Source organism: Letharia columbiana (assembly GCF_014066305.1).
Source record: "Letharia columbiana isolate WasteWater2 chromosome Unknown Sc0000003_s0, whole genome shotgun sequence".
Classification (NCBI taxonomy): Eukaryota; Fungi; Ascomycota; class Lecanoromycetes; order Lecanorales; family Parmeliaceae; genus Letharia; species Letharia columbiana.
The window spans coordinates 1,293,864-1,320,591 of NW_023501039.1; the positions used below are offsets into that span (position 1 = coordinate 1,293,864).

At 51.0% G+C, this 26,728-nt stretch overlaps 14 protein-coding genes across 14 annotated transcripts; 7 read left to right on the forward strand and 7 right to left on the reverse strand.

Annotated features, from left to right (window-relative positions):
• Positions 1–170: 170 nt before the first annotated feature.
• Positions 171–833, reverse strand: HO173_001890 (uncharacterized protein; the record flags this gene model as incomplete). The annotated part of the gene is made up of 1 exon (XM_037303826.1): positions 171–833. One exon carries the CDS (start codon positions 831–833, stop codon positions 171–173), a length of 663 nt encoding a protein of 220 aa, XP_037169548.1.
• Positions 834–2,626: 1,793 nt separating this feature from the next.
• Positions 2,627–3,798, reverse strand: HO173_001891 (uncharacterized protein; the record flags this gene model as incomplete). Its single annotated transcript, XM_037303827.1, has 5 exons — positions 2,627–2,649; positions 2,721–3,065; positions 3,117–3,463; positions 3,521–3,659; positions 3,756–3,798. The coding sequence occupies 5 exons, from the start codon at positions 3,796–3,798 to the stop codon at positions 2,627–2,629; spliced, it is 897 nt and encodes a 298-aa protein (XP_037169549.1).
• A 569-nt stretch (positions 3,799–4,367) lies between these two features.
• On the reverse strand, positions 4,368–7,892 carry HO173_001892 (uncharacterized protein; the record flags this gene model as incomplete). The annotated part of the gene is made up of 2 exons (XM_037303828.1): positions 4,368–5,373; positions 5,428–7,892. The coding sequence occupies 2 exons, from the start codon at positions 7,890–7,892 to the stop codon at positions 4,368–4,370; spliced, it is 3,471 nt and encodes a 1,156-aa protein (XP_037169550.1).
• Positions 7,893–8,321: 429 nt separating this feature from the next.
• On the forward strand, positions 8,322–8,877 carry HO173_001893 (uncharacterized protein; the record flags this gene model as incomplete). Its single annotated transcript, XM_037303829.1, has 4 exons — positions 8,322–8,442; positions 8,494–8,589; positions 8,642–8,725; positions 8,870–8,877. 4 exons carry the CDS (start codon positions 8,322–8,324, stop codon positions 8,875–8,877), a joined length of 309 nt encoding a protein of 102 aa, XP_037169551.1.
• Positions 8,878–10,197: 1,320 nt separating this feature from the next.
• Positions 10,198–10,560, forward strand: HO173_001894 (uncharacterized protein; the record flags this gene model as incomplete). Its single annotated transcript, XM_037303830.1, has 1 exon — positions 10,198–10,560. One exon carries the CDS (start codon positions 10,198–10,200, stop codon positions 10,558–10,560), a length of 363 nt encoding a protein of 120 aa, XP_037169552.1.
• Positions 10,561–11,570: 1,010 nt separating this feature from the next.
• Positions 11,571–12,006, forward strand: HO173_001895 (uncharacterized protein; the record flags this gene model as incomplete). Its single annotated transcript, XM_037303831.1, has 2 exons — positions 11,571–11,798; positions 11,884–12,006. The coding sequence occupies 2 exons, from the start codon at positions 11,571–11,573 to the stop codon at positions 12,004–12,006; spliced, it is 351 nt and encodes a 116-aa protein (XP_037169553.1).
• An 833-nt stretch (positions 12,007–12,839) lies between these two features.
• On the forward strand, positions 12,840–13,732 carry HO173_001896 (uncharacterized protein; the record flags this gene model as incomplete). The annotated part of the gene is made up of 2 exons (XM_037303832.1): positions 12,840–13,172; positions 13,229–13,732. 2 exons carry the CDS (start codon positions 12,840–12,842, stop codon positions 13,730–13,732), a joined length of 837 nt encoding a protein of 278 aa, XP_037169554.1.
• Positions 13,733–14,030: 298 nt separating this feature from the next.
• On the reverse strand, positions 14,031–15,574 carry HO173_001897 (uncharacterized protein; the record flags this gene model as incomplete). Its single annotated transcript, XM_037303833.1, has 4 exons — positions 14,031–14,102; positions 14,210–14,369; positions 14,439–15,404; positions 15,462–15,574. 4 exons carry the CDS (start codon positions 15,572–15,574, stop codon positions 14,031–14,033), a joined length of 1,311 nt encoding a protein of 436 aa, XP_037169555.1.
• A 427-nt stretch (positions 15,575–16,001) lies between these two features.
• HO173_001898 (uncharacterized protein) lies at positions 16,002–18,227 on the forward strand (the record flags this gene model as incomplete). Its single annotated transcript, XM_037303834.1, has 3 exons — positions 16,002–16,181; positions 16,258–17,460; positions 17,511–18,227. 3 exons carry the CDS (start codon positions 16,002–16,004, stop codon positions 18,225–18,227), a joined length of 2,100 nt encoding a protein of 699 aa, XP_037169556.1.
• Positions 18,228–18,403: 176 nt separating this feature from the next.
• On the reverse strand, positions 18,404–19,348 carry HO173_001899 (uncharacterized protein; the record flags this gene model as incomplete). The annotated part of the gene is made up of 1 exon (XM_037303835.1): positions 18,404–19,348. One exon carries the CDS (start codon positions 19,346–19,348, stop codon positions 18,404–18,406), a length of 945 nt encoding a protein of 314 aa, XP_037169557.1.
• Positions 19,349–19,696: 348 nt separating this feature from the next.
• HO173_001900 (uncharacterized protein) lies at positions 19,697–21,167 on the forward strand (the record flags this gene model as incomplete). The annotated part of the gene is made up of 3 exons (XM_037303836.1): positions 19,697–20,164; positions 20,215–20,984; positions 21,044–21,167. The coding sequence occupies 3 exons, from the start codon at positions 19,697–19,699 to the stop codon at positions 21,165–21,167; spliced, it is 1,362 nt and encodes a 453-aa protein (XP_037169558.1).
• A 743-nt stretch (positions 21,168–21,910) lies between these two features.
• On the reverse strand, positions 21,911–24,595 carry HO173_001901 (uncharacterized protein; the record flags this gene model as incomplete). Its single annotated transcript, XM_037303837.1, has 4 exons — positions 21,911–22,585; positions 22,644–24,047; positions 24,100–24,245; positions 24,301–24,595. The coding sequence occupies 4 exons, from the start codon at positions 24,593–24,595 to the stop codon at positions 21,911–21,913; spliced, it is 2,520 nt and encodes an 839-aa protein (XP_037169559.1).
• Positions 24,596–25,116: 521 nt separating this feature from the next.
• HO173_001902 (uncharacterized protein) lies at positions 25,117–25,594 on the reverse strand (the record flags this gene model as incomplete). The annotated part of the gene is made up of 2 exons (XM_037303838.1): positions 25,117–25,370; positions 25,483–25,594. The coding sequence occupies 2 exons, from the start codon at positions 25,592–25,594 to the stop codon at positions 25,117–25,119; spliced, it is 366 nt and encodes a 121-aa protein (XP_037169560.1).
• Positions 25,595–25,977: 383 nt separating this feature from the next.
• HO173_001903 (uncharacterized protein) lies at positions 25,978–26,352 on the forward strand (the record flags this gene model as incomplete). Its single annotated transcript, XM_037303839.1, has 1 exon — positions 25,978–26,352. The coding sequence occupies one exon, from the start codon at positions 25,978–25,980 to the stop codon at positions 26,350–26,352; it is 375 nt and encodes a 124-aa protein (XP_037169561.1).
• Positions 26,353–26,728: the final 376 nt, after the last annotated feature.

The following is a 26,728-nucleotide window of genomic DNA, read 5'->3' on the forward strand; positions in this document are numbered from 1 at the left end:
GATATTTTCCTGCGAGAAACCTCAATGCCTAGCGTAGCTCCGGCAAACTGGAAATTGTTGAGTCTCTCAATCTTAGGAGTATCCTCTGGTCGCACTGAAATAATCAGAGCTTCACCCTCAAGTCGTGACTAGACAACGTTAGCAAGGCATATAAACCTTGAAGTTGCAAGTCACCCAAAGGCGGTAGCGTGAAATCTCGGTCGTCGTTCTGAGAGCTTGGCTTGAAACGAGGGCGGACCGGAGAGTTTGGAGTGTTGGTATCGCTGTTGCCTGGCGGAATGCAATGTCAAACATACCTTCTTTATCTTTACCGTCTCTGGAGCATCCGGGTGGGTCGCTTTTCGTTCCAGAAATGCAATCAGTTCGGATATGCCACCACCTGGATTGGCAGCAGCTTTGCTCTGCTTGAATCCCTGAACTGTGATCTGGTCCCACGCTTCATCTATGGGTCGGGTACTTCCTCTTCCCCGTACATTTCTCAAGCTGGATCTCTGTCCTCTTGGCGATTTCTCACTGGAGCCCATGCCTCGCAGGACGGCTTTCTGTATTGCTGAAGGATCGATTCCTGTCCGAGTAGGACGTGATGTTCTTGCACCAAGTGAATCGGGTGTGCCCCTCTTCTGCGTCCGTGCCGATCCTCGGATGGCGGCGCCACGTCCACGACCACTCGCTCGACCATTTGTACCTGCTTGGTCCATCACCAGATCTCCATCCTTATCCACTCGCGCTGGAGTGGTGTTGCGTTTTTGAATGCCCCCTCTGCTTGGGAGACGACTTGAAGCGAGGCGTCCTGAAGCCCGAGGCCCGGTGGGTGGTGGAGGCTGGTGAAGCATGCTTGCCGTGAGATGTCGAAAGCTTGGGTTGGGAGAGAGAATCGGATAGAATAATGGGGTTGGTACTCTTGGTCGCTTTCGTACGGTAATGGGTAAAAAGGGTTGTCGAAGGACAAAGAATGTTAGTCGAGATATTGATGGAGTAGCTTTTGTGATAGCTGGCCAGAGCTAGCGACAAGCTCCGGATGCGGTAATGATGCTCTCCGGAGACATGGACATGGACTGCAGAGTGGTAGACAGATTTTACTTTATGTGCTTCCAATGGTGAGTGAGTGTTGAAAATTGTTCACGATATTGAGTCACATGTTTCAAAGAGGGCGTTTCTGTGCCAAGCCGCTAACCATATTGAGTCTTAGCAAACTTCCCAGCCAAGCTACATTTTCTGATCATTCGTGACTATTGAGCCTATCTAATTTGTTTGCGCATGCATTCTGGCTAGAATCTGTCGCATTGGCGTCATATACCCAGTCTGCACAGTCCGAGAACATGAAGTAGACCGCCAGATAAACGTACTATAGCAAACAGAATGTACTTAGCTTTGGGTTCTACAATTGTTGCCATCGAAGACCGACCCGTCCACATGCGTAGAAAATCCGAGCGAGATTAGAACAATTGAAAGAGCCATTGGTGGGCTCAAGCTTTCTAGAGCTTCTTCGTGCGCATCCATCCGAGATCGTGTAGAGCAATATAATTGAGCAATAGTGAGAGACCAAAAGGCAGGAAATTGGCCGGTGTAAAGGTTCGAGGTCACAGACAAGCGCTCTGAGGAAAACGTCCCTACGCTCGCGTCAGACAAGAGAGAAGGCTTACCCATAAGATGTCTTAATATTCGGGACCCACTGGGCGGCAATGGCGCAGCAATGAGCCGACGCTTCATTATTGATGCGAGACCAAGTCTAGGCCAGGGATGAAGCATTGATGTCGTCTTGGCGTACGCATCTATCGTTTAGAAGTGACTAAGAAAACATTTACCGTAAGCATGGTGGTGGTGAGCTGATTATCAGAGAAGTGTGACCGATAAGCCTTGCTCGATGACTGAAAGCTCACCTATCTTCGAGTCCATTTCTCAGCATTGTATAGTTGCAAGGGATTGTGGGATTCTGCCCTATGGTGAAATGCTCGAATACGATCCAGCGATACTATGAAGCCGTCGTGGTCTCGAGTGTACTTGACCTTCTAGGCGATTACTGCGTATGTGTGACGATGACCGTATGAGTGGATTGGCGAGATTACAGCACTGACAAAGATGGACTATTGTGAGAAATCACTTGTGTATGGTAGAACTGCATGGTTGAGTCGACCGTATCTTGTACTGACTGGTCGTTACGTGTGGAAGGAGGAAGCTGGAGCAGGCGGAGCTGAATGACGATAGTGTTACAATTTGATGAGCAAGCTGATTAGGATGATGACCTCTGTGGGAGGAGCTTCGGACGCGCCAGAGGCCGATGCGAGCCTCAAGATTGAAAATAAAAGCTTGCTGTTCCGTCGACCGCTGATCAGAGCTCCAGCCAGTACACTTTGGTAGATGAAGCCGAAATGCCGTCTCCGTATTTGACCCTAACATCAACCGAATGGAAGGAAAATAAATGATGCCGAGACTTTTGGACTGAAGGAAATCCTCATCGCTGAGCTGCCTTGGTATGATAATGCTGGAAGCAAAGCCATGCTGAAAGTACCGACAGGACCTGCCGTATCCCTAGAGCACCATAGCAAGAAACCGCAAGAGCCATTTTCGCCGTGTACTGAGACCTCTAATTCTGAACCTTCGAAACCGCTTGACAGGTTTGGGCGCATTATTTGGCAGAGCGCTCCGCACCTGAGTGGATTAGCGAACTGCAATTTATCGACGGGAGTACCTATCGTCAGAACGGTAGTCTTGGTCTCTACCTCCACCGTACGAGTCCCGAGTCTCTCTTGAGGGAGCATCGCCGTACGCAGCATGAGAACGCCCACCATCTCGACCGGCATAAGAATCATTGCCACCACGGTAGTCATCACCGCGGCTACTGCTGTAACGATCATCGCGCCCGCCTGATGCATACCTGTCAATTCCTCGAGAGCCGTAGTCATCACGACGTCCATACGAGCGACGCTCACGATCATCGTAGCGAGAAGATCCACGATAGCTGTCATCGTAACGGCCACCGCCATATCCACGGTATCCACCACCACCACGACGATCATCGAAGCGATCGAAGCGGCCACCACGTGGTGGACCACGGAAGTCCTCTTCTAAATACCAATGTCAGTTCTAAAGATTTATGAGGTACCGGGGATACTCACCTCGCTTTGGCGGGCCAAAGTACTTTCCAGGAGTGGGAGTCCTAGGACGAGCACGCCTAGCTTTCTCAATGCTTAGAGTCCGACCTTCGATATTCTCACCCTGAAGTCCCTCCTTGGCAGCATCGGCCTCCTCTGCAGTAACCATTTTGACGAATCCGAATCCACGAGACTCTTGGGTATGCGGGTCCTTCATGATCGAACAACCTTCGACGTTGCCATATTTCTCGAAAAGACGAGAAACTTCTGCTTCAGAGAGACGAGGATGAATGCCAGTGACGAACAGATTTGAGCCTGGGTTGCGGGCGCCTGACTCGCGATCATCTTGGTTGCGCTCAGGAGGGGGACCACTATGTTGACCGTCAGCTGAGTGTCCACAGTCATACTGGGATTGTTGAGCAGTATACCGAGAGTCCATACGGCCATTCGGAGAGGCGCTCCTATCACGCCCTCCGCGATAGTTGTCCTCACGCTTCATGGGGTAATCATCATCACGCTTTGGGCGAGGTGAAGCGCTTCGGTCACGTTCGTAGCGTGGCTCATCATCTAAGAAGCATCGTCAACTATGAGTAGATTTTCTCGTTACAGTACAGAGGGACACCAAAAGCAAAAGATGAGAGCGAGTGATTAGGTTTTACATACTGTCGTAGCGACCATTCTCCTGCTCATAATCCATGGTTGCCATTGCGACCAGCGAGTGGAGACGTGAATGCAGGTGAGGTAGTACCGAAGCTTGCTCTTCGAAGAAACCGGGGTTTGCAAATCTCTTGAACAGTGTAGAGAAGATGAGGTCTAATGTTTTTGATGAGTAGCAATGGTGAGTGTGGAAGAAGTCGGTATTGTTCGGTGTGGATGGAACAAGGGAGGAAGTACTTTTACTCTCGCGACTCTCTTTTTTTCTAGAATGCGCGGCTAGTTTAGCGCCAACGCTAACCAAAAGCGGCCTAAACTAATGAAGTAATGTGATGCCCTATGTTTCTTACAATGCCCTTGCAAACGGGCAAATTTGGTGAAGTACGGATAAGCGTGTAGAGAGATTGTTTCTAGTTGAAAGGCTGCTATCAAGGCATGCATGAAAGATAGACTATGATACAAATCTGATTCCACAGCTACGTATTATCATGATCGCGAGAAACAATTTCGAGGTGCAACGAGGCACGCTGCTTGAGCATTGCCTAACATCCTCCGTGTCCTAAGCCCGGAACTCCCCTCATGTTGCAGAAGAGTCATGATCCTGAGGCGCCCCATGCAAAGTTAGAAAAAGGTCCGCCGTCTCCGTCCCTTTTTGACAGCCTTGCGAGTTTTGGCAGTTTTCTCTTCTGCCTGCTGTCGTGCCAAATCGCCACCACCTTCAGCCTCTTCAGGCTCTACTAGCCCCGAGAGCTCCTCTTCATCCATATCACTCAAATCCTCGCTCATGCCTCGCACAAGCTCTCTTCCTTTCCACCGCTCCTCTTCGATCGTGGTGCCTACTGGGTCAAAGCATTCCATGTACCATGGAATACCACCCTGTGAAAGCGGTTGAGAATGGCCCCCAGAGCTCAATGGTGGCGTTACTGGTTCTGGAGGCGTGTCCTTACCTAATTGGTGGGATACATGTTCGTCGAAATTACCGTTTGACGTGTGGTCATCGCCAGCCGCGCCGTTCGTTGGTGGCATAGACTCTGGAGTTGGCTGTTGACGATGACCCTTGTGCTTGGCTGATTTTGAGGCAGTAGCCTGCTCTCTGTGAGATGCATGGGCGATAGCAGGATCGAGTTTAACACCAACGAGGTTTCTGGCATTTTGATTGAAACCATTAGCACTGTTCTCATCAGAACTACCTCCGCTGATTGATTGCCGTTGCTGTATAGGGTCAGCTCCACCTTCGCCTAGCTGCGATCCATTCCTTGAATCGCGTCGAGAACGCACACTTGCTTCAAGTAGCCTCTCCAAGTCGCGGAGCTCTTTTTCGTGGGGCCTGCCTAACAATTCACTTTCCTTTCTCATCGCATCTTCAAGTGGGCCTTTGACGGCTTTGACTATTCTGTTTGCAAGCATCTTTTTGGCCTTGTGGTCAGCGATTAAGTCTTTCGATAACACTTCACCATTAACATGTGGCTGGCCCTCGGTTGCGTCGACTGTAGGAGACGGATCTAGTGCAGCCTTGACCACGTCACCGAACTTTTCGGAGAAGGCTTCAACTGACGTATGACCACGTCTATTCAAATGCTCCTCAAGATCAGCAAAGCCTTCTCGGAAAACTCCCTTGCCATCAAGTCTGTTTAAGAGAATGAGCACAGTTTCGATTCATGCAAGCAAGTAGAGCACTTACAGTTGAGCCTTTTCCAAGATTGGCCACAGGACTGGTGTGATTGGGAAGTAGACGATGTCAACGATTTCTTTCAAGATCTTCACGTCATCGAGCTTTAGCTTTTCTTTCTCCTTTATCAGGCTGCTCAACTGTCTTATCTTGCCAACCTCTTGTAGAAGCTGCTCCGCAAAATCAATCCGTCTCTGCAGTCGCACCCCGCCAGCTGCTCCCATGCCAACAAAATTTCGACGAGTGATCTCCATCGATGAAAAGGTTTCCATCTGCAGTTGTAACCTCTTTAACAAAGCTGCGCCTCTCCGAGCTTCTCTTTTGAGAGTCCAGAATTTGCATGCTTCAGCAGCAAATTCTTTTCGTTTTCGGATAGCAAATCGCTGCAGAGAAGCTTCCACTGTATTATAAACCGCTTGCGGTATGACTGGTGCGCCCGAAGGTAGTCTCCACACGACCTTCGGCGGCTGATTAAGTTTCCGCTTTTTGGAGTTTAGCGTGAGTGTAAGCTTGGGATTCGAAGGCTCTTCCATTGGCTCTGGAATAGGGATGCCTTGCGTTTGTGATGCACCCATCGTCAGTGCAGATTGTTGGCTATCTGCCCAGAGTCTGCCACGCATCGTGCGTCGATAGAAGTCTAGTGCGTCTCTGGTCGCATTATCAACGTCATGCTCTCTACGCCAGTCTGCTGGGACATGCTTGTCACAAAAGGCTTTGAGTACACTCGCGTCGATACTTGCTGGTCCGCCATGGGTTGATTTCATCTTAAGGAAGAGTCTGGCTCTTCTAGCGCATGTAACGTGGAATGCAATATAGCAGTTCTTGTTCCCGCACTGTACACAGGCACCCATTCTCTGTCGACAGATATAACACGTTAATTTCCATCTGGCCTTTGGGACTTTCTCGACGTCCATCACCGGCTCCATGAAGGTATTGTTGCCTATGGAGACCTCAGGAATCCAGATTGCGCACAATAGATGAGACCACCTCGAGGCATTCGTCTGCTTGAATGCTCCGTCCGTGTTAGGACAGAAGATACATGTAGGAGTCCCGCGGCCGATCAGTTGGCACTTTCGGCATAACCATTGCCCTTCAGGTATGAAAGGCACTCCATAGCACTCTTGATGCACAGCTAGGTCGCAGCCGTCACAAAAGACGATTGCATTCGTATTTTCGCAGTCACCATCATCGCAAATTGCGCATTTGGTGTCTTGCTCTTCTCCAAGGGCGCCAGACTCACCATTGACCGCCGCCGCAGAGCTAGAACGCGGGCGATGAGTTTGTGGGGGTTTCGGATTTGGCTTTGGAATTCTCTTCTCGAGGGCATGCCATTCCTTTTCGATCTTCGTCATTGTGATCTCGAAGATCGCAGGTTTGATGGCCTCGACTCCATCCTCTTTTCTATGGATGTTGTGGGCCTCGAGCCAAAGATTGTCTTGCTCATCCATGTCATATTCGACTCGACCAACCACAGCACTACCGATAGCTGAGTTGCCCTCGCCCTCATTCTTCTCCCCAGTGGCCATGTCCAGGTCTTCCTCAATATTTCCCTCGGTCACACGGATCAATTTCTTCTCTGGCCGGATCCAGATTTCGCTCTCCTGGTACCCTACGTTGGCCATAGATCGGTCTACGTAGTTGAGCTTTTCAACGTGCTTCTGCTCGTATTTGAGGAAAGGATCTAAACGGCGGAATGAAGGTTTCGGCAGCGTTAGCTTTTCCCGTGGGTTGAAACCAGGAAGTGGAATGACCTTAGGAACCTCGGGTGTGCCGATACCTTTCAGCATCGAGTCTGCTCGACGAGGCGGGCGTCCTGGACGTCGCTTGGGAGTGGCTTCCATTGCTCCCGGAGTGGCGGAATTGCGATCATAGAGGTTGCCATGTGTTTGTACCTCGCGATCTTCTGTCGCGAATTGCTTGGCCCCTTCTACAAAAGCTGGACTGCCATTTCTGCCGTCGAACGAAGAGTTTGGTGCAGGTCTTGTGATCCCATCAACCTCATGTGCGCTGAAGACGGGAAAGAGTGCGCCAATATCCAGATCAGGATGAAATTCGTCCCAGCTTCTTTCTTCTCTCGGCTTGAACCCATCGCCATGCACCACTGCAGCGGCTGCGGCGGCGGCAGAGCTGAATCGAGGTCTTGCTGGAACACGTTCTCTTCGACTTTCGCGACGCGGACGTGGGAACTCGACTGGTGACACCCCGTTGGCTACATTTTCGCGCCCTAGTCTCCCCCTTGGTCCAGTGTAACTGTAATCTCCCGGGCCTGTTCCACTGATTGCCAATTCCGTCCCCTCGGAAGTCAGATACCGGCCACCGCCGCCAGGACCACCCGGTACATATTTTCGACGTTTCGACGACCGTGTCTCACCGATGGAAGGACTTTCGGCAGAAGAAATCTGTGGATCAGACCTTCGGTTAGATCTTGCTCGGGTGTTGAAAGCGCGGCGGCCACTGGATGAAGGAAGAGGCGCCATCACTGCGCTCGTAGTGTACGATCAGCTCGCGTTGCTGGTGTGGTAAGCTCAGCATTTGCTGACGTGTGAGTTCAGCATTTCAAGGTCTTCTGATTTTTCTTGGTTTAAGGATTGTATGGAGTCACCAATCTGTGAACGGTGGGATGCACGGATCAGTGCGTGCTCGCAGGGGCAGTCGCCATTGATGAGGCTCATTGCAGAGATGAGGTTCAGAACGCTAGCTCGGCTCAGGGAAAGCTTCGGCCGCGGAATAACGCGCTAAATATGGCACTAAATTCGCTCCGAAATAGCGAGTCTAGAGTACCTACCTGACCTTAGAGCAGTGAAGATAAGCAAAAAGCTCTCGCTGGAATAACGGTAGCTATCTACAAGGATCGCGGACAGGACGTCAACGGGACCCCTAGCACTTTCAGTCAGTCCAGACTTCAAATGTCGAACAATGCCTGGGCTAGCAACGGCCGCGACAGACAACATTCATACAATCCACCCTCAGAAGGCCCTCCGACACCCTCTTTTAATTCTCAAGAGGTGCGAGATTGCTTGAAAAATGGTAAAACTATAGAGACATAGCATCTTATGACTAAGTTTTGACGCGTATCAGCAATCAAAAACCTCACCTCCGAAGAAGTCAAAGCATCAAAGTACCAGCCGGGAGCCGCAAATAACACGAGATCTGGGCAAGCTTGGGCTTCCAATCGTATGTCTACCAGCCTTCAAAACTCACTTTACTCAGCACTGATGATCTATAGCCAAGAACATGAGCAATGGTAAAGACTTCTACGTCGAGCTTCGCAAACAGGTGACCGCCATGCAACAGGGTGGCGAACGTGCTGGTGTGTACATCTCGTTGCATTTATACCTCATCTGAAGTTGCAAGATAAATTCCGGAAGCGGAATGGTTCTTTATTCCATTAGAACTGCCTCATTACTCGAATTATTGCTCGGAAGAAGAGATGCTGACTCCGAACTCTCCATAGGCGGATAAGATAAAACGATACACATCAACCCCTAGAGCCTTCCCGTCTCTGCTACATAAACAGGACTCTAGAATAGGGGCTCGCCTTGGGACTTTTTGGTCCCCACTCAAGCTTGGCGGCACTCAGCAAAGCAGCAGTACAGCAAACGCTGCATACCGACAACAGCCAGGCCTAAGATCGAGAAACACGCATGTTTACCTTGTTGGCCTCTTCGCTGCAAGATCGTGGTAGCCCGCTTGATCAGCTATTCGACGCTGATCAAACGCTTGGCGTCTACTTCATACGAGGTGTACCTGCAGGACTAGAATGTGTTCAAAATGTGTGGGCACAGCATTGCTTCTACATCGCATGTCTTAATAGGGTCCAGGCGTGCTTTCAGAACAAGCGGCAGTTGCATGAACTTAGTCTACAGAGTACTTTCCACAGAAACACTAGGCGTGGATCGAATAAACACCCCAAAAGCTTCCTCTCCGCTCCTCGGCATGATGAAGTTTTGAGGTCGCACCCCTAGGTGTTGTTGGAGGTATTTAGTTCGTATTAGGTTCGATTCCTAATGGCGCTGTTACAATGGTGTTGCGGTGCTTCTTATTTTCCCTAGGCTGCTTGATAAAGTAATAAAGCGAAGCGTCTTGTCTTGTGCTTAGTGCCTCAGTCTGCACTTCGACTCACCACATGTCACACTGCTCGCTCGTGATGGTGACCAAAAAGCAGGCACTCGAACATCGCGCATTAGCTCGGTACCCTAGGCTATCCGATAATGGAGGTTAGGTGCAAGCTAATCCGCCATAGGCAGGTAAAGTTTCCGTCTCACTGCGTTTGATTGTCCGACTGGTTGGTGTTCATCCGACATGTGCAGAGGCTTGCATAAATTTCGTTATCCCACCGCAGCGAGCGCAGAGAATCTACCCCACCTGCAAGAACCAGCGCTTAGCATCGAAACAACCACTCTGATTCGCTAAGCCCATTCGCAACTGAGGGTTTCCTTCTTGTATACCGTGGATGGGAACTGGGGAAGACAAGATATATAGACGCTTCGCAGCTCCAATTACTGTTCTCTCTCCACCTCTTGCTCCACTACCTGTCCTTGTCTTTGATTTAGTACTTGCCAATTTCTTCTCATCTGATCGATTGGCTGGTCCAATTCTGACATCGCTACCTCCTTTCCTTGATCAAACACGCTTATCACATTACTCCCATACCTTTCCTGTTGACCAGGCCATCTTCCTCCCTCATCCTTGCATTCTTCTGGCAATCCGCCACAAGGCTCCCACGATTTACATCATCCTTCCCTCACCAACATTCATCATAATCCCGGCGCCACTGTCAATATGCTTGCCCGAGCAGCCAGACCTAAGCTTGCCGTTCTCACCGCCACACCGACTACCCTCACTAAGTCTCCCCTTCCACGGACACCCCTCTCACCTTCCCCAATGAGCCCCACAGTCCGTAATACCCGCCTCAACCAGCGAGGTTTCTCCACCTTGCAGCCACCTACATTCGCTTACGCCGAGCCCTCAAATACCAAAAGCATTCTCAAGAAGGGACAACCTTCACGCTCGACAGGAAAGAAGCTTCAGTTCAGAGAGGAGCCTGCGGTCCGATGCATCAGTCCTGTTCCAGAGGATTACCACGGCACATACGTGAAGATGAGCAAGGACGAGCGAAGATGGGGAAGCGGCAGGATCTTGTGAGAGGGAAATGGAAGGGTAGTGGGGGCCGCATTCCCTACTTTGCCTCTGGTCGAGCGGTCTTCCGCCCGAAAAACGCGCCGAGCCGTTGGAGCTCTCCGGGTGATAGACAAGGCTATGTGGCAGAAGACCTTGGGGAGAGGCTAGCATATGAGGACGTATTCATGAGATAGATGACAATGAAGCATGACATTTGCAAACGTACTCTTTGGTGACCTGGATACATCTCGTGACAATAATTCCATGGGATGAATAATCGCCATGGAGCTAAGACTGCAAATATAGCTTTGACGTTGAAGGCTCACAACCTGCCACGAAAATGTGTTCCGTGGTTTCCGTTTGGTCCTCATTATCTTAAGCTAAAAGTGTTCAAAGAACCGAGCAAGTGTAAACGGCCGAGGTGAGACCTTCTTGATACTCTGCAAGGTCCCACAGCAAATATTCTGAAACATGGTCCTAAGTGTACGGAATCGCGTTAGAATTATGGAAAGCTGAACCTAGCATAAGCACTTGGACGACGTAGGAGAATTAACCCGAAAGCCGTTGAAAGATAGCCCCGCAACATCCCGCCCACGAAAGCCGAAGTTCAGGTGACGAGCGAGGCGGTGCAACAATGGTGGTGATGGGTATGTACGTACCTGCAGTAGCCGTACCTGAAATTTTAACTCGAGTAGGTAAGCGTCAGGGGGCGAAGCCAGCTTTCTTCAAGGCAATTTGAGGCAGGCTGGCAGCTGGTTTGAAGGAAGTCAGAGATACGTATCGTTCTTGTTCCAGGGCGAAGTCGGCCAAGCCAAAATCTGAAACCCGAGGACTTTGTGTGTCAGATTGGATTCAGCAGACGAGGCAAACTTCTCAAACACGAGGACTCGTGTTTAGAAAGGAGCGCGGTAGATGATGCTGCGCCCATGGATGATGGTGAAAGCCCCAAAATTTGAAGGCAATTTGTGAGGCTCTGTTCTCAGCGTTCTGCCATCACAGCACATTGTGGTCATGTGGGAAAGAGTCGCTCTCGGATGTCTGTCCGAGCACCCATCGTTGCATCGCATTGTCAAGCCGGAGATGAATTTAAACCAATACACACATTTACACTTATCCGTTACATCAACGGCGTAGTTGCCTTATCCGGTAGGGTTTTCCTCCAGAAGATCACTTCGGCGCAAGGTCTACTGTTTACAAGGTGGAATATCCGTGGAGGAGTCGGCGAGGCTCCCAAAGTCAAAAGCCATCCCCAAATTCTCAATGTGCCTCTGTGCCTCTGTGCCTTCTGTGCCTCAAACAAAGTCCTTCGACTCTCAGCACGAACTGATGAATACATTGCGATTGCAGCGCATGATGGAGATCTGCACACCCTCTTCCCAGGTTTCCCCACTCGGCCAGCTCGCCGATTTTGGCACTGTGGTAGGCATCAGTGATGCAGAGAAAGGGCAGATCAAAGCCTCAATCTTTTAGAAGTTTAAAAGTATAGTAGGTAAGTACACTTCAGTAGAGAAGGGTGACCCGAAAATAGAAGTGATCTTCACCCATCGTAGACTAGCTCCCGCCCTTGGCACCGCGCTTACTTGCTCCCAACCGCCGGACCAGCAAGCATGGAACAAAGATAGAACAGATAGAACGGAGAAGTCAGCACCTAAGATAATTGGCCTATAGAACGAGACCTCCTCCAAACTTGCCGGGTCTTCATAGGTCGACCTTGTTGACGCTTCTTCCCCTCGTGGCCGAAGAAAGCTATGTTTCACATTTTAGCTCCCTAAAGAAAAACATTCCAACAATAGCCCTTCTCTAGCCCTTCTCCTCTGGCGCCAAGGCCAAAACAGGTACCACCAGAGACCGCCATCATGGCCTGCATACCCAGCTTGCTGCAAAGGATTATAAGTTCGTATGCTTCGCCTCAACCGCATCATGTTTACTTCTTCACAACGCAGGAGTAGTCGGTAAAACACGACCAGCGATCAGGGGCATTCTCTTACTGGTACCTTCTCTGCTTCTCTGCTTAGCCTTCTCTGTTTCTTCGCTTTTCCTTACCATCCACATGCTTCCTGCATCATAAGCCTTTCCTAGCTTCATCTTGCATATATAACCCCGCGTCCTGCCTTGTCTTCCAGACGATCTTTTCCTTTCTCTGTATCTCTTCCTTCTCCTTCCTCCCGGTGAGGTTACATCACAGTCAATCATTACGTACTTTTCTTTATCATAAGATGCCCAGAGCACCCAAGCCCACTACTACACAACACCGATCAACGCCTTACCCAGTCGCTACTTCAACCACCTTATTACCTTCAGCTATGGCGTCCCATCACACATCATCCCAGGCCTCGGCCTCGGCCTCGGACCGTCATGCATCCCAGTCCTGGCCTCCAGAGAACGACGAGCTGCTCATGCTTGCTCGCCAACGAGGTCTCAATTGGCAACCCATTGCCTCCCAGTACTTCCCAGACAAGACCGCCAATGCCTGCCGCAAGCGCCATGAAAGACTCATGGACAAGCGGAACAGCGCCGATAATTGGGACGGCGTCAAGGTAGAAACACTAGCCAAAGCCTACGTCGACGTCCGCGAGCAAATGTGGAAGATCCTCGCCGACAGGATCGGCGAAAAGTGGCAGAATGTTGAAGCAAAGGTATGCCACCCTACTTGTGATCGAACAAAGTATACATTGGTTAACAAGTGATCTAGTGCATGGAGAAAGGCCTGAAGACCCTCCAGACAGCGGGCCGTACAGCCTCACGGCGCGAAGCTCGCGCAAATCTAGGCCATGACTTCGACTCCGACGAGATCATAGACAGTCGCTTTCCGCCATCCCGGCGTGAGCGCTCCCGATCGCATCAAGATGAAGAAGACGGCTTCAACGATAGCGCCATTGGTCCTGAAGATCATCCATTCGTCAACGGCAATGCTTTCGGATCGAGCAGAGATGACCACCAGCCAGCCTCTTACTCCGCTGGCGGCATATCTAATCCTTCACCTTCCTATAGCTCCGCCCGGTCGTTTAGCATCAACAGCAATGCCTCCTCTTCATTGGCAGGGTTTACGCCCACAGTGACAGCCGCACCTCAATTTCCTTCTATTCACCAGCAACCACAGACACTTCCGAGCTTCAGTGCTGCCTTTGGCATGCCAAGTATCTCAGCCGTTTTGCATCACTCGCCGCATCATTCGCCGGCTGTTACGACTCACTAGCACAATGACGACGAACGGATATTGCACTCTGACTTATACTACTTACGATACCTTTTTAGACCTCTTTCTTTTCTTATCAGCCTTCGTTTTCTACGTTTATATTTGCGGGGAACACGTTACAATGTGAAGAGGACGATTTTCCTTAATTTTTGTACGATTAGAGATGGTGGTGTATGACTACCAACTTTCTTTAATTTCAGATTTACGAAAAAGCGTGCTTCATAGCTTGTATCATTAACTGTCTAATGCTTAAACGTCATATCCACGATCACCACCACCACCACCACCTCAAGACTTGCTATATATCCCGTTTTCTCCAATACTCCGCACCCAGAATCCCTCGATCTTCTGCATTGGGGTCAATTGACCACTATACCATTTCGGTGTCAGAAATTCTCTTCTTGGACGGGTTCCTGAGTCTGATGATATGTTTGAAGAATATGGAAAGGGTATCAACCGTTCAGGAAGGGCGCTTACTTTCGGTAGCGGTCTGCATCTCAAATCGCTCTCCCATCCATTCTCATATATCTCCATGCCCGTCCAAGCAATCATAGCGGCATTATCGGTGCATAGCTCAACGGGTGGGAAGATGAGCGTGACGTTTTGGAAACCACGGGCTGTGAGGAAGGAGCCGAGCCTATCATGATCCTAGTCAAAAAATGCTAACACATGACTGCAAATAGCAACATCAACGGCAAGGACTTACACAGTTCTCAGAAACGCATTGCTAGCCACGCCGCCGCTAACAACTAATGTTCCTACCCCGCTCCCTTTCTTCCTCAGATCTCGTAATGCCAATACCACTCTACTGGCCAAATGTTCAAACGCAAGCCTCATGCTCTCGCTCGCCAGCTCTATCCTCTCCTCATCTTGCATCTTTTCTTTCCCTTCATAGATCCTCTTTACCGCACTACCGAGTCCGGAGAACGTAAACTCCATGGCTTTACTCTTTGATCCTGACCTCGTTTCCGCAAGTGGTGGGACGAGCGCCCAGCCCCATTTGGTAGAATTTCTTGCAAGCTCTTCTGCGCGACTAGTGGGTGCAGTGTAATTGTGATCGGCCGAGCCATTGGGGAAAGCAAAGCGCTCAAGATGGCGGCCGTACATTATATCCGATCCTTCCTTCAATACATCAGGCGGGAGCACCAATCGCGCGATTTTGTCGATACAGTCGCCAATAGCTATATCTGTCGTCGTAGCGAGTATGGCATGATCGCATATTTCCTTCGAATGCACGAGCAAAGTGTGACCTCCTGAGACGAGCAGAGAGAGGAATGGGAAAGGGGGCGCTGCGTTGGGAGAACTGCCAGAAAGAGCCGAAACGAGGCGAGGCGTGAGCGCGTGTGCTTGCATGTGGTTGACGCCCACGAGAGGGATTTGCCACGCGACCGCGAGGCCTTTCGCGGTGTCCAGGCCGGTAGCGAGGCTGGAGCGCATACCCGGTCCACGAGTGACTGAGATAAAGTCGGGCTTGGAGTTTCCTGTATTTGGCAAGACGTGGAGGGCCTCTGAAATCAGAGCCGCTAGATTCTCCTGGTGGGATTCGAGAGATACAATTGGGTGTACGCCGCCATGGGCGCTGTTGTTGGCTGTGATTTTCTGGTGGAAGTGGAGCTGTGTATGAGGCGCCGCATCATTGGATTTTTGGAGTATTGCTACCGATGTGTCGTCACTACCACACTCTTGTCAGAACAGATGGTGAATAATTAGATCAAGAGGTCATTTATACCATGAGGTTTCAATGGCAAGGGTCAAGAGCTTGCGGCGGCTATGCGCGAGATTTGCTGCTCGTGCGAAGGAAAGTGCTGGACGTCGCAGACATCTTGAATGCAATACCAGCATCCGTTTACCGGCAATAGCTAGGGAGCAGAAAACACAAAAGCATCAAAGCACCATGTTCTATAATAACTGCCCACTCTATCAGGCACTCGAGGGAGCATGGCGAAAAAATACCGCGGCGGAATTGGTCCGTGCCCGACAAAACCCAAAACAGATGGCCTGTTGGAAGTCAATTTCATTCACCTCGTCCGCGTTGATCACTCTTGAATCCCCATTGAAAGACCCTCGCGCCTCATCTCAAACATGTCTCGTTGGTCAAGACCTACGCAGGAGAAGCAGCACTAGCAAAAGGGTTTCTTGACAACCTATAACCTCTCCCTAACCCCTGGAGAAGCTCGGTGGACCCTTTTGCGGAGGCTACGAAGACCCAATCTCTGAGACAGAACGAAGCAGAAAGCTCTCCTCGCCTGTGGGCACTTGTTGAGAGGCCATGGCGACTGCGAAACAAGCCGTCACGGAATCTCTCCTAGGGACAACGAGAGAGCCCGAACTTTCACAACAGACCAAAGCTACATTCGACCGCAACGCGAGGCAGGATGAGGTTACAGATGATTACTATATGACCGAGGAGGATTTTGTGAATGCAATTGCACCCGCCAGTGAGAACTATGTGAGCTCTCGCCCCAAGCTTGCTCCGTTCAAAAACTGCTTGCGAAAGAGACCTGCTGACCTTGTTTCGGTCGCAGCACAAAATAAAAAGGGAGCAATACGCTATCTTGTTCCAGATCGCGGATCGAAAGAGGATTGGACGAATAACTTTGCAAGACTGGGGGAGCTTCGAAAATCTACTTGCCAAACCGGACGCTGAGTACGAGATTGCCTTTCGTCTCTTCGACGAAAGTGGCACAGGCACAATCAAGTACGACGATTTCCAGAGACTCTACAATATTAACAAGGGATCCGACACGATTCCATTTGATTGGGGCAGTGAGTGGGCATCCCTATACGTGGGATCAAAAAAGCACCGTCACGATATCACATATCCACAATTCTCCCAAATGCTGCGGGGCCTACAGGGCGAGAGGATACGGCAGGCATTCCATATCTTTGACAAAGACCACGATGGATACATAGAGCCCGAAGATTTCCAACGCATCATTCTGGAGACTGCACGGCACAAATTGTCAGACCATTTACTCGAAAACCTACCTACTCTATGCAATATCTCGACAGGCAGCAAAATCTCGTACGCGAACGTGCGAGCGTTCCAGAACGTCATAAGGGAAATGGACTTGGTCGACCTCATTATTCGGAACGCCACCAAGAAGAGCCAGGATGGTACAATCACACGGACAGATTTTCTCAATGAAGCGGCACGGATGACAAGATTTTCTCTAATTACACCCATGGAGGCTGATATTCTCTTCCATTTCGCCGGCCTTGACGCACCCTCGGGTCGACTGTCGCTCCAAGACTTTGCCAAAGTCCTCGACTCTTCATGGCAGAGCGCATATGCGCTGGGAATCGGGGCAGCAGGTGCTGCCTCAGAGACAGCCGAGAAAGCCATCTCGACGACACGAAGTTACTTACATATTGTACTGGAATCCGCGCACCATTTCGCTCTTGGAAGTATAGCAGGTGCTTTTGGCGCCTTCATGGTCTACCCAATCGACTTAGTGAAGACGAGAATGCAGAATCAACGAAGTCAACGCGTTGGGGAGATGTTGTATAAGAATTCCATCGATTGCGCAAGGAAAGTCATCAAAAATGAAGGCGCGAAAGGCCTGTACTCAGGGGTTCTCCCACAGCTGGTCGGTGTGGCGCCTGAAAAGGCTATCAAGCTCACAGTCAACGATTTGATCAGAGGCCACTACAGTAATCCGGAATCGGGAGCCATCTGGTGGCCACACGAAATCGTTGCTGGCGCTTCAGCAGGTGCCTGTCAAGTGGTACGTCGTACGTCTTTCGTCTCAAAATCGTTTTGCTGACTTAGAACCAGGTCTTCACGAACCCTCTGGAAATCGTCAAAATAAGATTGCAAGTACAAGGAGAAGTTGCCAAAACAGTCGAGGGCGTTCCTCGAAGATCTGCAATGTGGATCGTGAAGAACTTAGGTCTGGTCGGCCTGTACAAAGGTGCAAGTGCTTGTTTGCTGCGAGACGTGCCGTTCTCCGGCATATATTTCCCAACTTACAATCACCTCAAACGCGACTTTTTTGGCGAAGGGCCAAATAAGAAGTTAGGTATAATCCAACTCCTCACCGCAGGCGCGATTGCTGGTATGCCCGCAGCATACCTCACCACGCCTTGCGATGTCATTAAGACTCGTCTTCAAGTCGAAGCCCGGAAAGGTGACACTAAGTACACCTCTCTCCGGCACTGTGCGAGTACTGTATACAAAGAGGAAGGCTTCAGAGCTTTCTTCAAAGGCGGACCAGCTCGAGTGTTGAGATCGTCGCCCCAATTCGGTTTCACGCTTGCAGGTTACGAGGTCCTACAGAAGCTGCTGCCCATGCCAGGAAGCCAGAGCGAAGGACTTTCAGTTGGGGCCCACGCTGAGCCTGCTGTCGGATTACAAGAAGCGAAGGCACCGTTGCCGTATTTGAGAAGTCGAAATGCACTAAAAGTCATCCTAGATTTGGACGAGAATTTTGGAAGGCCCAAGATCCCCGCTGGCAAGGGTTGGGTGCCGCTGTCGGGGGTTGGTGCGAATTGATTGCATAGTAAGGGTGGGTGAATCATAGAGTGACATTAATAGTAGGTGGTATGCATGGCGCGCGGCTCGTTCTTTCTACTGCATTGCATCAGAAGTCCAGAGATTTCGAGACGAGTCCATAGACAGGTTGCACATCAGCTTCACAGACTTTGTACAATGAATAGGCAGTAGAGATCTCAGGCCGCCTCGGACTTTACAGAGTCTACATTGCCTTCCAGATCAGCCCCGACCGCTCTCTCCAAGATTCTTACAAACGCTTTCCTTTTCTTCTCCTCTTCATCTTTAGCCTCGATATCCTTCACGTCAAGCTTCTTCCAATGCTCATCCAACATATCACTCAACTCCTCCGCACTACCAGGCAACCCCAATTTCTCCGCCGCCGCCAGCGTCCTCTGATCAACGAAAGGATAAAACTTCGGCCAAACACCCTGTATCCTTCGCGCGAAAATGTCGAGCCCCGTCTTCCCCAACCCCTTCACATTCTTCCTCAACATCTCCCTCTCCCTTTCATAATCGTGCTCACTCTCCTCTCTCACCCGCTCCAGACTCACGTCCTCGTCCCCATATCCCAAGCTGTTGACGACTGCGTCGGCGAGCAGCACCAGCTCTTCGGCCGTTCTCTGCCGGTGCTGCGTCCGCGCCTTATCCAAGGCTTCCCTGCAGCCCTCGTTTCCGGCTTCTCGAATCTTCTTCGGCGTGGTGAATTCGTACGGCGCATTGAAGATCGTTCGGATGGATCGCAGCCCCAGCATGTGGCCGATAGGCCGGCTCAGTATCACGGCGCAGACGAGCTCTTCGAACGGGGTGAAAGTGGATGTGCTATAAGTTTTGGTTTCCGCCCCACGGGTCTTGAGGTCTTCGATCTCGTCTTTCGGACGGCAAAGGTCCAAGGAGGTGGGCGAAAGGAGAAAGTGGAGCATCTTGACGACGTCGACTGGGGCGGATGGTGTGCTGCGAGCGGAGCGGCGTGGGACTTTGTTTGGTCCAGATGCGGCAGGCGCTTTCCGCTTCTTAGATGTTCCATTAGATTTGCTCGTTGAGGGTTCCTCTTTGGATACAGCCGCTGGCTCGGTGGACTTGTCGACAACAAAATCTTTGGTCTGAGCTTTTTTGGGAGGCATTGCAGTCGATAGTCAGAGGATTGAATGGTGGTGGGAAAGCCATCGTGTCAAGCACCGGATGTCAGGGGTTTTGCGCCAAAATGCAATAGGTCGACGTCATGAAGCAGCCCCTGGAGCGATTGAAGTTGCCCTTACAGTAGCTTGACGCGCCAAACACGCGAAGTGCCAAGCATCATGCTTTTCGAATCTACGATGGGAAGATCCCGGGAGCGGTTTCCCAAGCTAGCATCCTTGTCCCACTGCCACACATTCACATTCTGATTGATATTGATCTATTAGCCTTTCATCTGGAGAATAATTTCTGTCTCAAAGTTCAATATTAGTATCGTCTTTGGGTCCAATTGAGATATGACGAGCTCTCCCAGCAAGAATGCTCCTCATCTACCTCCTTCCTCTGCAGGTCCACACCTCGGTTCACCTAGAAGCCTGGGCCGACTTCGACAGCAAAAATCCGCTCATCAATTGTCATCCAATTACTCTGCACTCAACGGTCCTTCTCTGATATCCCAACAACGGCAGCAGCAGCGAATTACAGGCATAACTCAAAATACTCCAATACCACCTCCACCTGTCCCCGCCATACCTTCGCCGCAGAAGCACATCCGAGCACGCTCCAACAGCGATGCGGTGGTCCCACATCCAGTAAATGTTGGACCGTCGCTGAAGCGAATCCAAGTGCCAAAGAAGCCTGTAGACCCCAAAGACGAATTGAGGTCTCTCATACGACATGGACCAAGAGGTGATATGCCGGATGCACTACAGAGTCTTCGACACTGGATCTTGGTTGACGGTTTAGAGGCGGACAATGATGGCATGGTAAGGTTCTGGCAGCACCTCAAGGATGACTGCTGATACGGCTTTCGTAGTCTGATCTCCGCATCTATGTCTGGCTGATCCTCCTAAACTCTCCACCACTTCCAACAGACATCTACCTCAATCTAATACGCCGTGGCCCTTCCCCAGCATACGCTAAAATACGCAATGATACGCATCGCACTCTGATGACAAACGTGCTGTTTCAGCGACGAGTCCGGGAGAACTCCATTATCCGCCTTCTCAATGCAGTGGCTTGGAAATTGTACGATGCTAAGTCAGATCGATTGACGGATTCGGGCAGAATCACCAATGCCTCCAACGACCTTGGCAGCCCAGAATTACAACATGCTTCGCCAGCTATAAAGCACGCAAAAGGAGCCTCGACAGCAACGAATGAAGGCTCCGAGGCAGGTGGCTCTGAACCGGGAATCTATGTTCAAGGCATGAACGTGCTTTGCGCTCCGTTTTTATACACGTGCCGAACTGAACCGCAAGCTTTCATTGCTTTCTATCATTTCATCACCCGAGAGTGTCCCGGCTACATTCGTGGTGCTATGGATGGTGTTCACAAAGGGGTCGCCTTGGTGGAGAGATGCCTTACCGTTGCCGATTCAAGACTATCAGCTTATTTGACATCTAAGGGAGTGAGCGCGCAGATCTACGCCTTCGCATCAGTTCTAACCATGTCTGCATGCACGCCGCCGTTACCTGAGGTTCTTCTACTCTGGGACTTTCTCTTCGCTTACGGTTCGCATTTGAATATCCTGTGCATCTGTTCTCAACTCATGATGATGAGGGAGGAACTTCTTGCGGATCCCAGGTATGTAGCAGAGACCCGCTGTCTAAATACGTATTCAAAGGCTGATATGTGCGTGCCAGTCCCGGCAAGCTGCTCAGATCTTTCCCACCACTGCAGGCCAAAGAGATCATTGCGTTGACTGTCAACCTCGTCCGCAAGATTCCCTCCGACCTCTACGAAGAGCTTGTACACCATGCAGAATGAGGAATATGCAGGAAGACGTCGATGGCCAGATTTCTGGTCACATGCGTCCACTACTCAAGATCATTGCTTCGACATTCTCCGATAACTAAGGGAAAACATGATAGCCTGTTACACGAATGAAGGTATCCCTCTCCTCCGACTTTATTGCACTCTACAATGAGACAGCTGGAAGGTGCGGTCATCTTAAACACTGTGGACGCTAAGCACTGACCCGAGTGAGCCCGAGACGCGCCTCGGAAGAATTCGCCCAACACCAGTTTCATCGGTACAACGCCGTGAAGTGACGGGGAAGGGGGTTTTTTTCTGCGACTATTCTTCGAGGGTGCATTGATGCTGGAGTATTTGTTTGGATTGTGTATGTTGCTTGCGCGGGGTTCTGCAGGAACAGGTTCGTAAAAAAAAAGGTTCACGATCAGCTAGAGTAGGTACTGCGTTTCGACCGGAATGATCTTTTCCGAGAAAAAAATTAAAAAGTATCATCGGATCACTGAGTGGACATCCACGAAACTAACAACAGGTTCAATCCATCGTGTTTGTCTTGTCTGGACCCAAGCATATAAGGAACGAGTGTCGGCAGGAAAACTACTGGCTATATCTATATACGTATCCCCCACAAATACATGCCCCGGGCTCGTGGATACAAACTTAAACAAAAAGATGTCAGAGATTATATTACCAATCAAGAATGAACAGTAATATTGATCCCAAAAAGTCGTCCGTTCCGGCCCACGACTCCGTGCCATTCAAACCCCCTCGGTACCCACTCCCTTGGCCACAGCCCCGTCGCCTCTCATCTCCACATTGGCGACGGCGCTCTGCAGCGCGCTCGTCAGATCGACGTGGAACAGCGGCTTGTTGAGCCCGTGCACGGCCGCCACCCGGGCCCGGGGGCCCTTGCCGCCGCCGTACGCTTTGCTGTTCTCGAGCTGCAGCGCGAGATCGCTGCCGCTGGTGGAGCTGGCGGTGTCGAGGCCGCGGGCGATGGCGTCGGCCTTGTCGCCGCCGATGCTGCGGCTCCGTGCTTCCTCCGTCCGCTGGCGCCTCAGCGCCTTCTCGTTCACGTCGTACTCGGCGGCCGCCGCCGCGCTGTTCTGGCCGCCGATTTCCGCCACGCTGAAGACGGGCTTCCAGCGCTCGAACGCCGGCGCGTCGCCTTGGGGGGTGGGGAAGCCGAAGCCGGCGGAGGCGAGGGCTCGCTTGGTCCAGCGGTTGTTGATGCAGGCGAGGTGCCAGTCCACGGTGTCCGGGGAGGCGTAGCGGTCGAGTTGGTTGCGGACGTCGATGAGGTGTTGGACGGACGTGATGTCGACGTTGTTGACGGAGGAGAAGTCAAGGATGATGGCTTTGAGGGTGGGTTTGTCGGGTTGGATGGGGATGGGTTGGCCGCGGCGAGGGCCAGGGTCGTTCCAGGGGCGGTCCTGGGTTGCGTGTTAGTTGATGCTACGGGGCAATGGGTTTGGAGGAAATGGAGCTTACGCCGAGTCTGGGGTATTGGGCAGGGTTGGTGCGGCGGGTTTCTTTGAAGATGGTGGCGACCATGTCATCGAGGTAGTGGTTGGCGTTAGGGTAGTTGAAACCCTCAGAGAAGCGGTACATGAAGATGCCCGGGTATGGTGATTCGACGTCGACTTCGGGATTGGAGCCATCATTGTGGCTTATTGGGAGGAAGAGATTCCGGGTGGATTTGTCAGGGTCGTTGGAGCCGAAAGAGCCGCTTTGACCGTCCATGTGATCTCCAATGACCGAATGGATTTTCACTTTGCCGATGAAGCGACCTTTGGCTTTGACGACGCGGAATAGCAGTACGGCAACCGAAACACAAATTGTTGTATAGATACCATCCTCGATGCTGGCAAAGACAGTCACAATGACACCGGCAAAGAAGATGATGACTTCCAACGGAGAGATGCGCCAGAATTGGTAAATGGTGTTTGGGGGCGTGATCAGGTCCCCGACTGCGTGGATGATGACCGCTGACAAACTTGCGTTGGAAATGTAGAAGAAGACGGCAGGCAGCGCGTAGATGGCAAGAAGGACCACGAGGGCGGTTATTACACCAGCGAGCGGAGTTCGCACGCCGGCTTTCGCCTTGATGGCCGTTCGGGAGAAAGATCCCGTAGCTGGATAAGCTCCAAGGAACGGGCCAAGTAAATTACTAACTCCAATAGCTACCATCTCCTGGGATGGGTCGATCGTGTAATTGTTGATACGACCAAAGGATTTGGCGATCGCGATATGCTCGATGAGAATCACAATGATGGATGCGGGAAGCTGGTTTGCGAAGGCTTTGATGAGCTTCTTGTTTATTGTTGGGACTGCAGCGTTCTTAAATCCTCGGGGCACTGCGCCCAGAATCGCGATGAGAGGCTTCTTGCGGTGATGCCTGTTCATGAGCCAACTGATCAGGGTGTAGAGAAGAATGACGAAAGCGGTTCGGAGGGTCGAAATGAAGAAAAACGTCTTGGCTCTGTGTGGCATCTTTCGAGCTCCATAGTTACAAACACTCCGTATCATGTATAGCATAGTTAAAGCGGTCAGGCCCAAGGCAGCGTCGAGCTTGGTTCGCCCGAGATGCTGCAAAATGTGGATGAAGACCTTGTAGGTGGCGTCTCTGTTGGAGAATCCAGTGATGCCCATTAGCGCGGGGACTTGACCAACAGCGATGTTCAAGGCAGACCCAGTCATGTAGGCGGAAATAGCGGACAGAGAGATGAAGTCGACTATCCAGCCACAACGAATAAGCCCGATGAAGCAGATGACCGCACCAGCAATGACAGCAAGTGCTGAAGCAATGATGTTGGGGTGATCTTTATATTCGGGAAGCACCTTGATGACTTCGGTGACCACGGTGCCGGTAACTGTTGACATGACGGCGACGGGCTATCAATCGTCAGCAAAAGCACGACAAAGAGAGACCTTTTTTTACACTGACGCCAATGGTAATATCCTTGGATGTGGCGAAGAACCAATATATCAAAACGCCCATGAATGAAGAATACAGACCGAACTGGACGGGAAGCAGGGCCAATTTGGCATAAGCCATGGATTGAGGAACGACGACAGCTCCCACGGTGATACCTGTAGATCCGTCATCAATTGACCGATCCATGAGCCCAAAGGGAATGCGACCGACCTGCGATCAAATCTCCGACGAGCCAAGACGCATTGTAGCGGCCAATCCAATGAGTAAAGGGGAAGAGATGATAGGCCCAGTTTGTAAAGGTACGAGGAGTAGGTGCGATCTGGCTGATCCACTCCAGTGATGTCGGCTCCTGTTCGACAAAGGTGTCGGCTGTGGATACAGAGTAGGCCGATTCGCCTCTTGTCAGGTCTACTTGGCCGGCTCCGGTTGGATTGCGATATTGCAGCTTGATCCCCAAAACCTTTGCGAGGCCATGGCCAACTTTGGCGGCCGCACGCGAAGACATGTTCTTTCCTCAGCAAATGCCAGCAGGTAATACGACTGAGGTCGATGGGCGGGCCCTCGATTGGCTTTATGCCGACTCGGAGGATGTTGTTGACCTTCCACTCCGCCTTCAGCCTTTTCAGAGTATGAGATCAGACAAGCAGCAGAATATCAGCAATGGCAGACGAGGTAGATATGAAAAAGGTGGCAGAGCCAGGTAGAGTAAACGGTGAGCAAGGATCTCTACAGGGACGTGTCTTGCAGCATGTATATATGTGTGTAGATGTATTCTAGGTGCATGGAAGCTAACTGAATTGGTGGATGACAAGCGGCCTCTTTTCGAGTCCCGAGGGTTCTGGAAAGCATGGAATTTCCCCCTAGAGTATAAAAGTAAAAAGATTGTCGTGGCTTTCGCCAATCTAGGAGCTAGAGTTACTTCTCCATGGAAAATGGTAACTTAGCAGAAAGATGAAAAAGACAGAGAGTCACGAGTTGATGAGGAAAAAGGAGAAAAAAGTGCCGATGCTTGAGGCACTTCTAGGCCTATGCAGGTGCAGGTGCAGGAGGGTGTGGTGTGTGGGGGCCTCGGAGGGATGTAATGTCTTCGGGTGTAAGATGAGTCCATGACGATCCGGCCTTAAGGTACTTTTCATCATCATCATCTGTGGAGCTTTTTTCCCATTTCCCAGGAGGATCGTGGACCATGTCGTCCCTAGCAGCTTGATATGCTATGGCGTGCTCGGGCGTGATGCCGTTGAAGGACGAATAAGCGTCGAGTATGACGCTTAATAACCCATCTTAGGGCTGCTAATCATTAGCCCCTCGGCCGGCAAGGATCCAAGAGTAGGATGATCTGGGGGACATAAGACGTGCTTTCTAATAAGGCGTGCTTTCTCGTGGCTTGTGCACCAATTGCCAATATCAGTGCATGTGCATCCATCTGATCCAATTCATTGCTGAGAGCACCCCCGCGGCCGAAAGTGTGGGGGGCGTCGAGGCCGCGTCTCAAGTGGACAAACATCTTGCTGGTGCTGGTCAAAATAGGAAAAAGCAAACGACATAGCATTAATGAATAATCTCCTAGCCATCCGACTATTTTCCAGCTGTCACCTTGATGTAACGAGCCAGAATGGAAAAAAGGCCGAATGTCACAGACTTCACTTCTATTTTCCAAACCTTACAAGTAAAGGGACCACCCTCAGTCGAAATGCCCACGGCAATTGGCGTCAACAAGGCACGCGATCTTTTCTTTGCGCCAAGGTAGGTCCAGGACTGGAAGATACAAATCTGGTTTTGAATCGGTGATATCCTAGACGCGTTGCCGGCCCTGGAACTAGGGTGGTGCTATAATTGCCACTCAACCACTGGAGCTTTCCGGCCAAAGGGTCATCCCCAACTGAAATCATGTCCCAGTGCCTACAGCGTAAACCCCCAGTCTCACACATCCAAGCGTCCCGCCTTTCAGCATCGGAAGCCACAACGATCGCCGCGAGCAGCACTGTCATGTCCCCATCCATCTCCCACGACAAACCAAGACGAGCCATGCGACACCGATGGTTCCATATTCATAAGGACATCCCCGTCCACGCCGTCGTAGCTCATAGTCCGAGGGTCAGAATCCACAACCTCGGCTTCCGAGACGATGACAGCAATAACGCGTCGGACAGCGTGGCAGACTGGTTGAGCGGGACATGGCTCAAAGGCCATGCCGTAAGCCTGCCACTCCGCCACATATATTGGGTTGCTGCTGGAATATCCTATCGCGATTCCTACCGTTAGTGTTGTAAAAAGTAATAGTGTAGCTGTACTAGGCCCCCCCCCCCCTGATTGCACACTCCCCGTTCGCTCACGGGGTTGGCTGGAGCTGCTACCTCCGATTTTGTTTCACCTATCTTGACGAGAATCTCATATCCCAAGGTTCAAGGAGCCTCACACGACCAGAGACAACGCATTGCAGAAGTTTTACCCGGTCGACTTTCGCAACATCGAACCAAGCCACAAAAAGTGAGGGAACAATGGCGGACGTGTCGACTGGTGATGAATCACAATGAAGAGTAAATAATTCGAATAGAATACACTCTACGCGTCTGGTACGTTTGGGCCCTAACATTGGTATCTTGGGCAAGGCCATCGAATCATAAAAGTACAGTGCTTA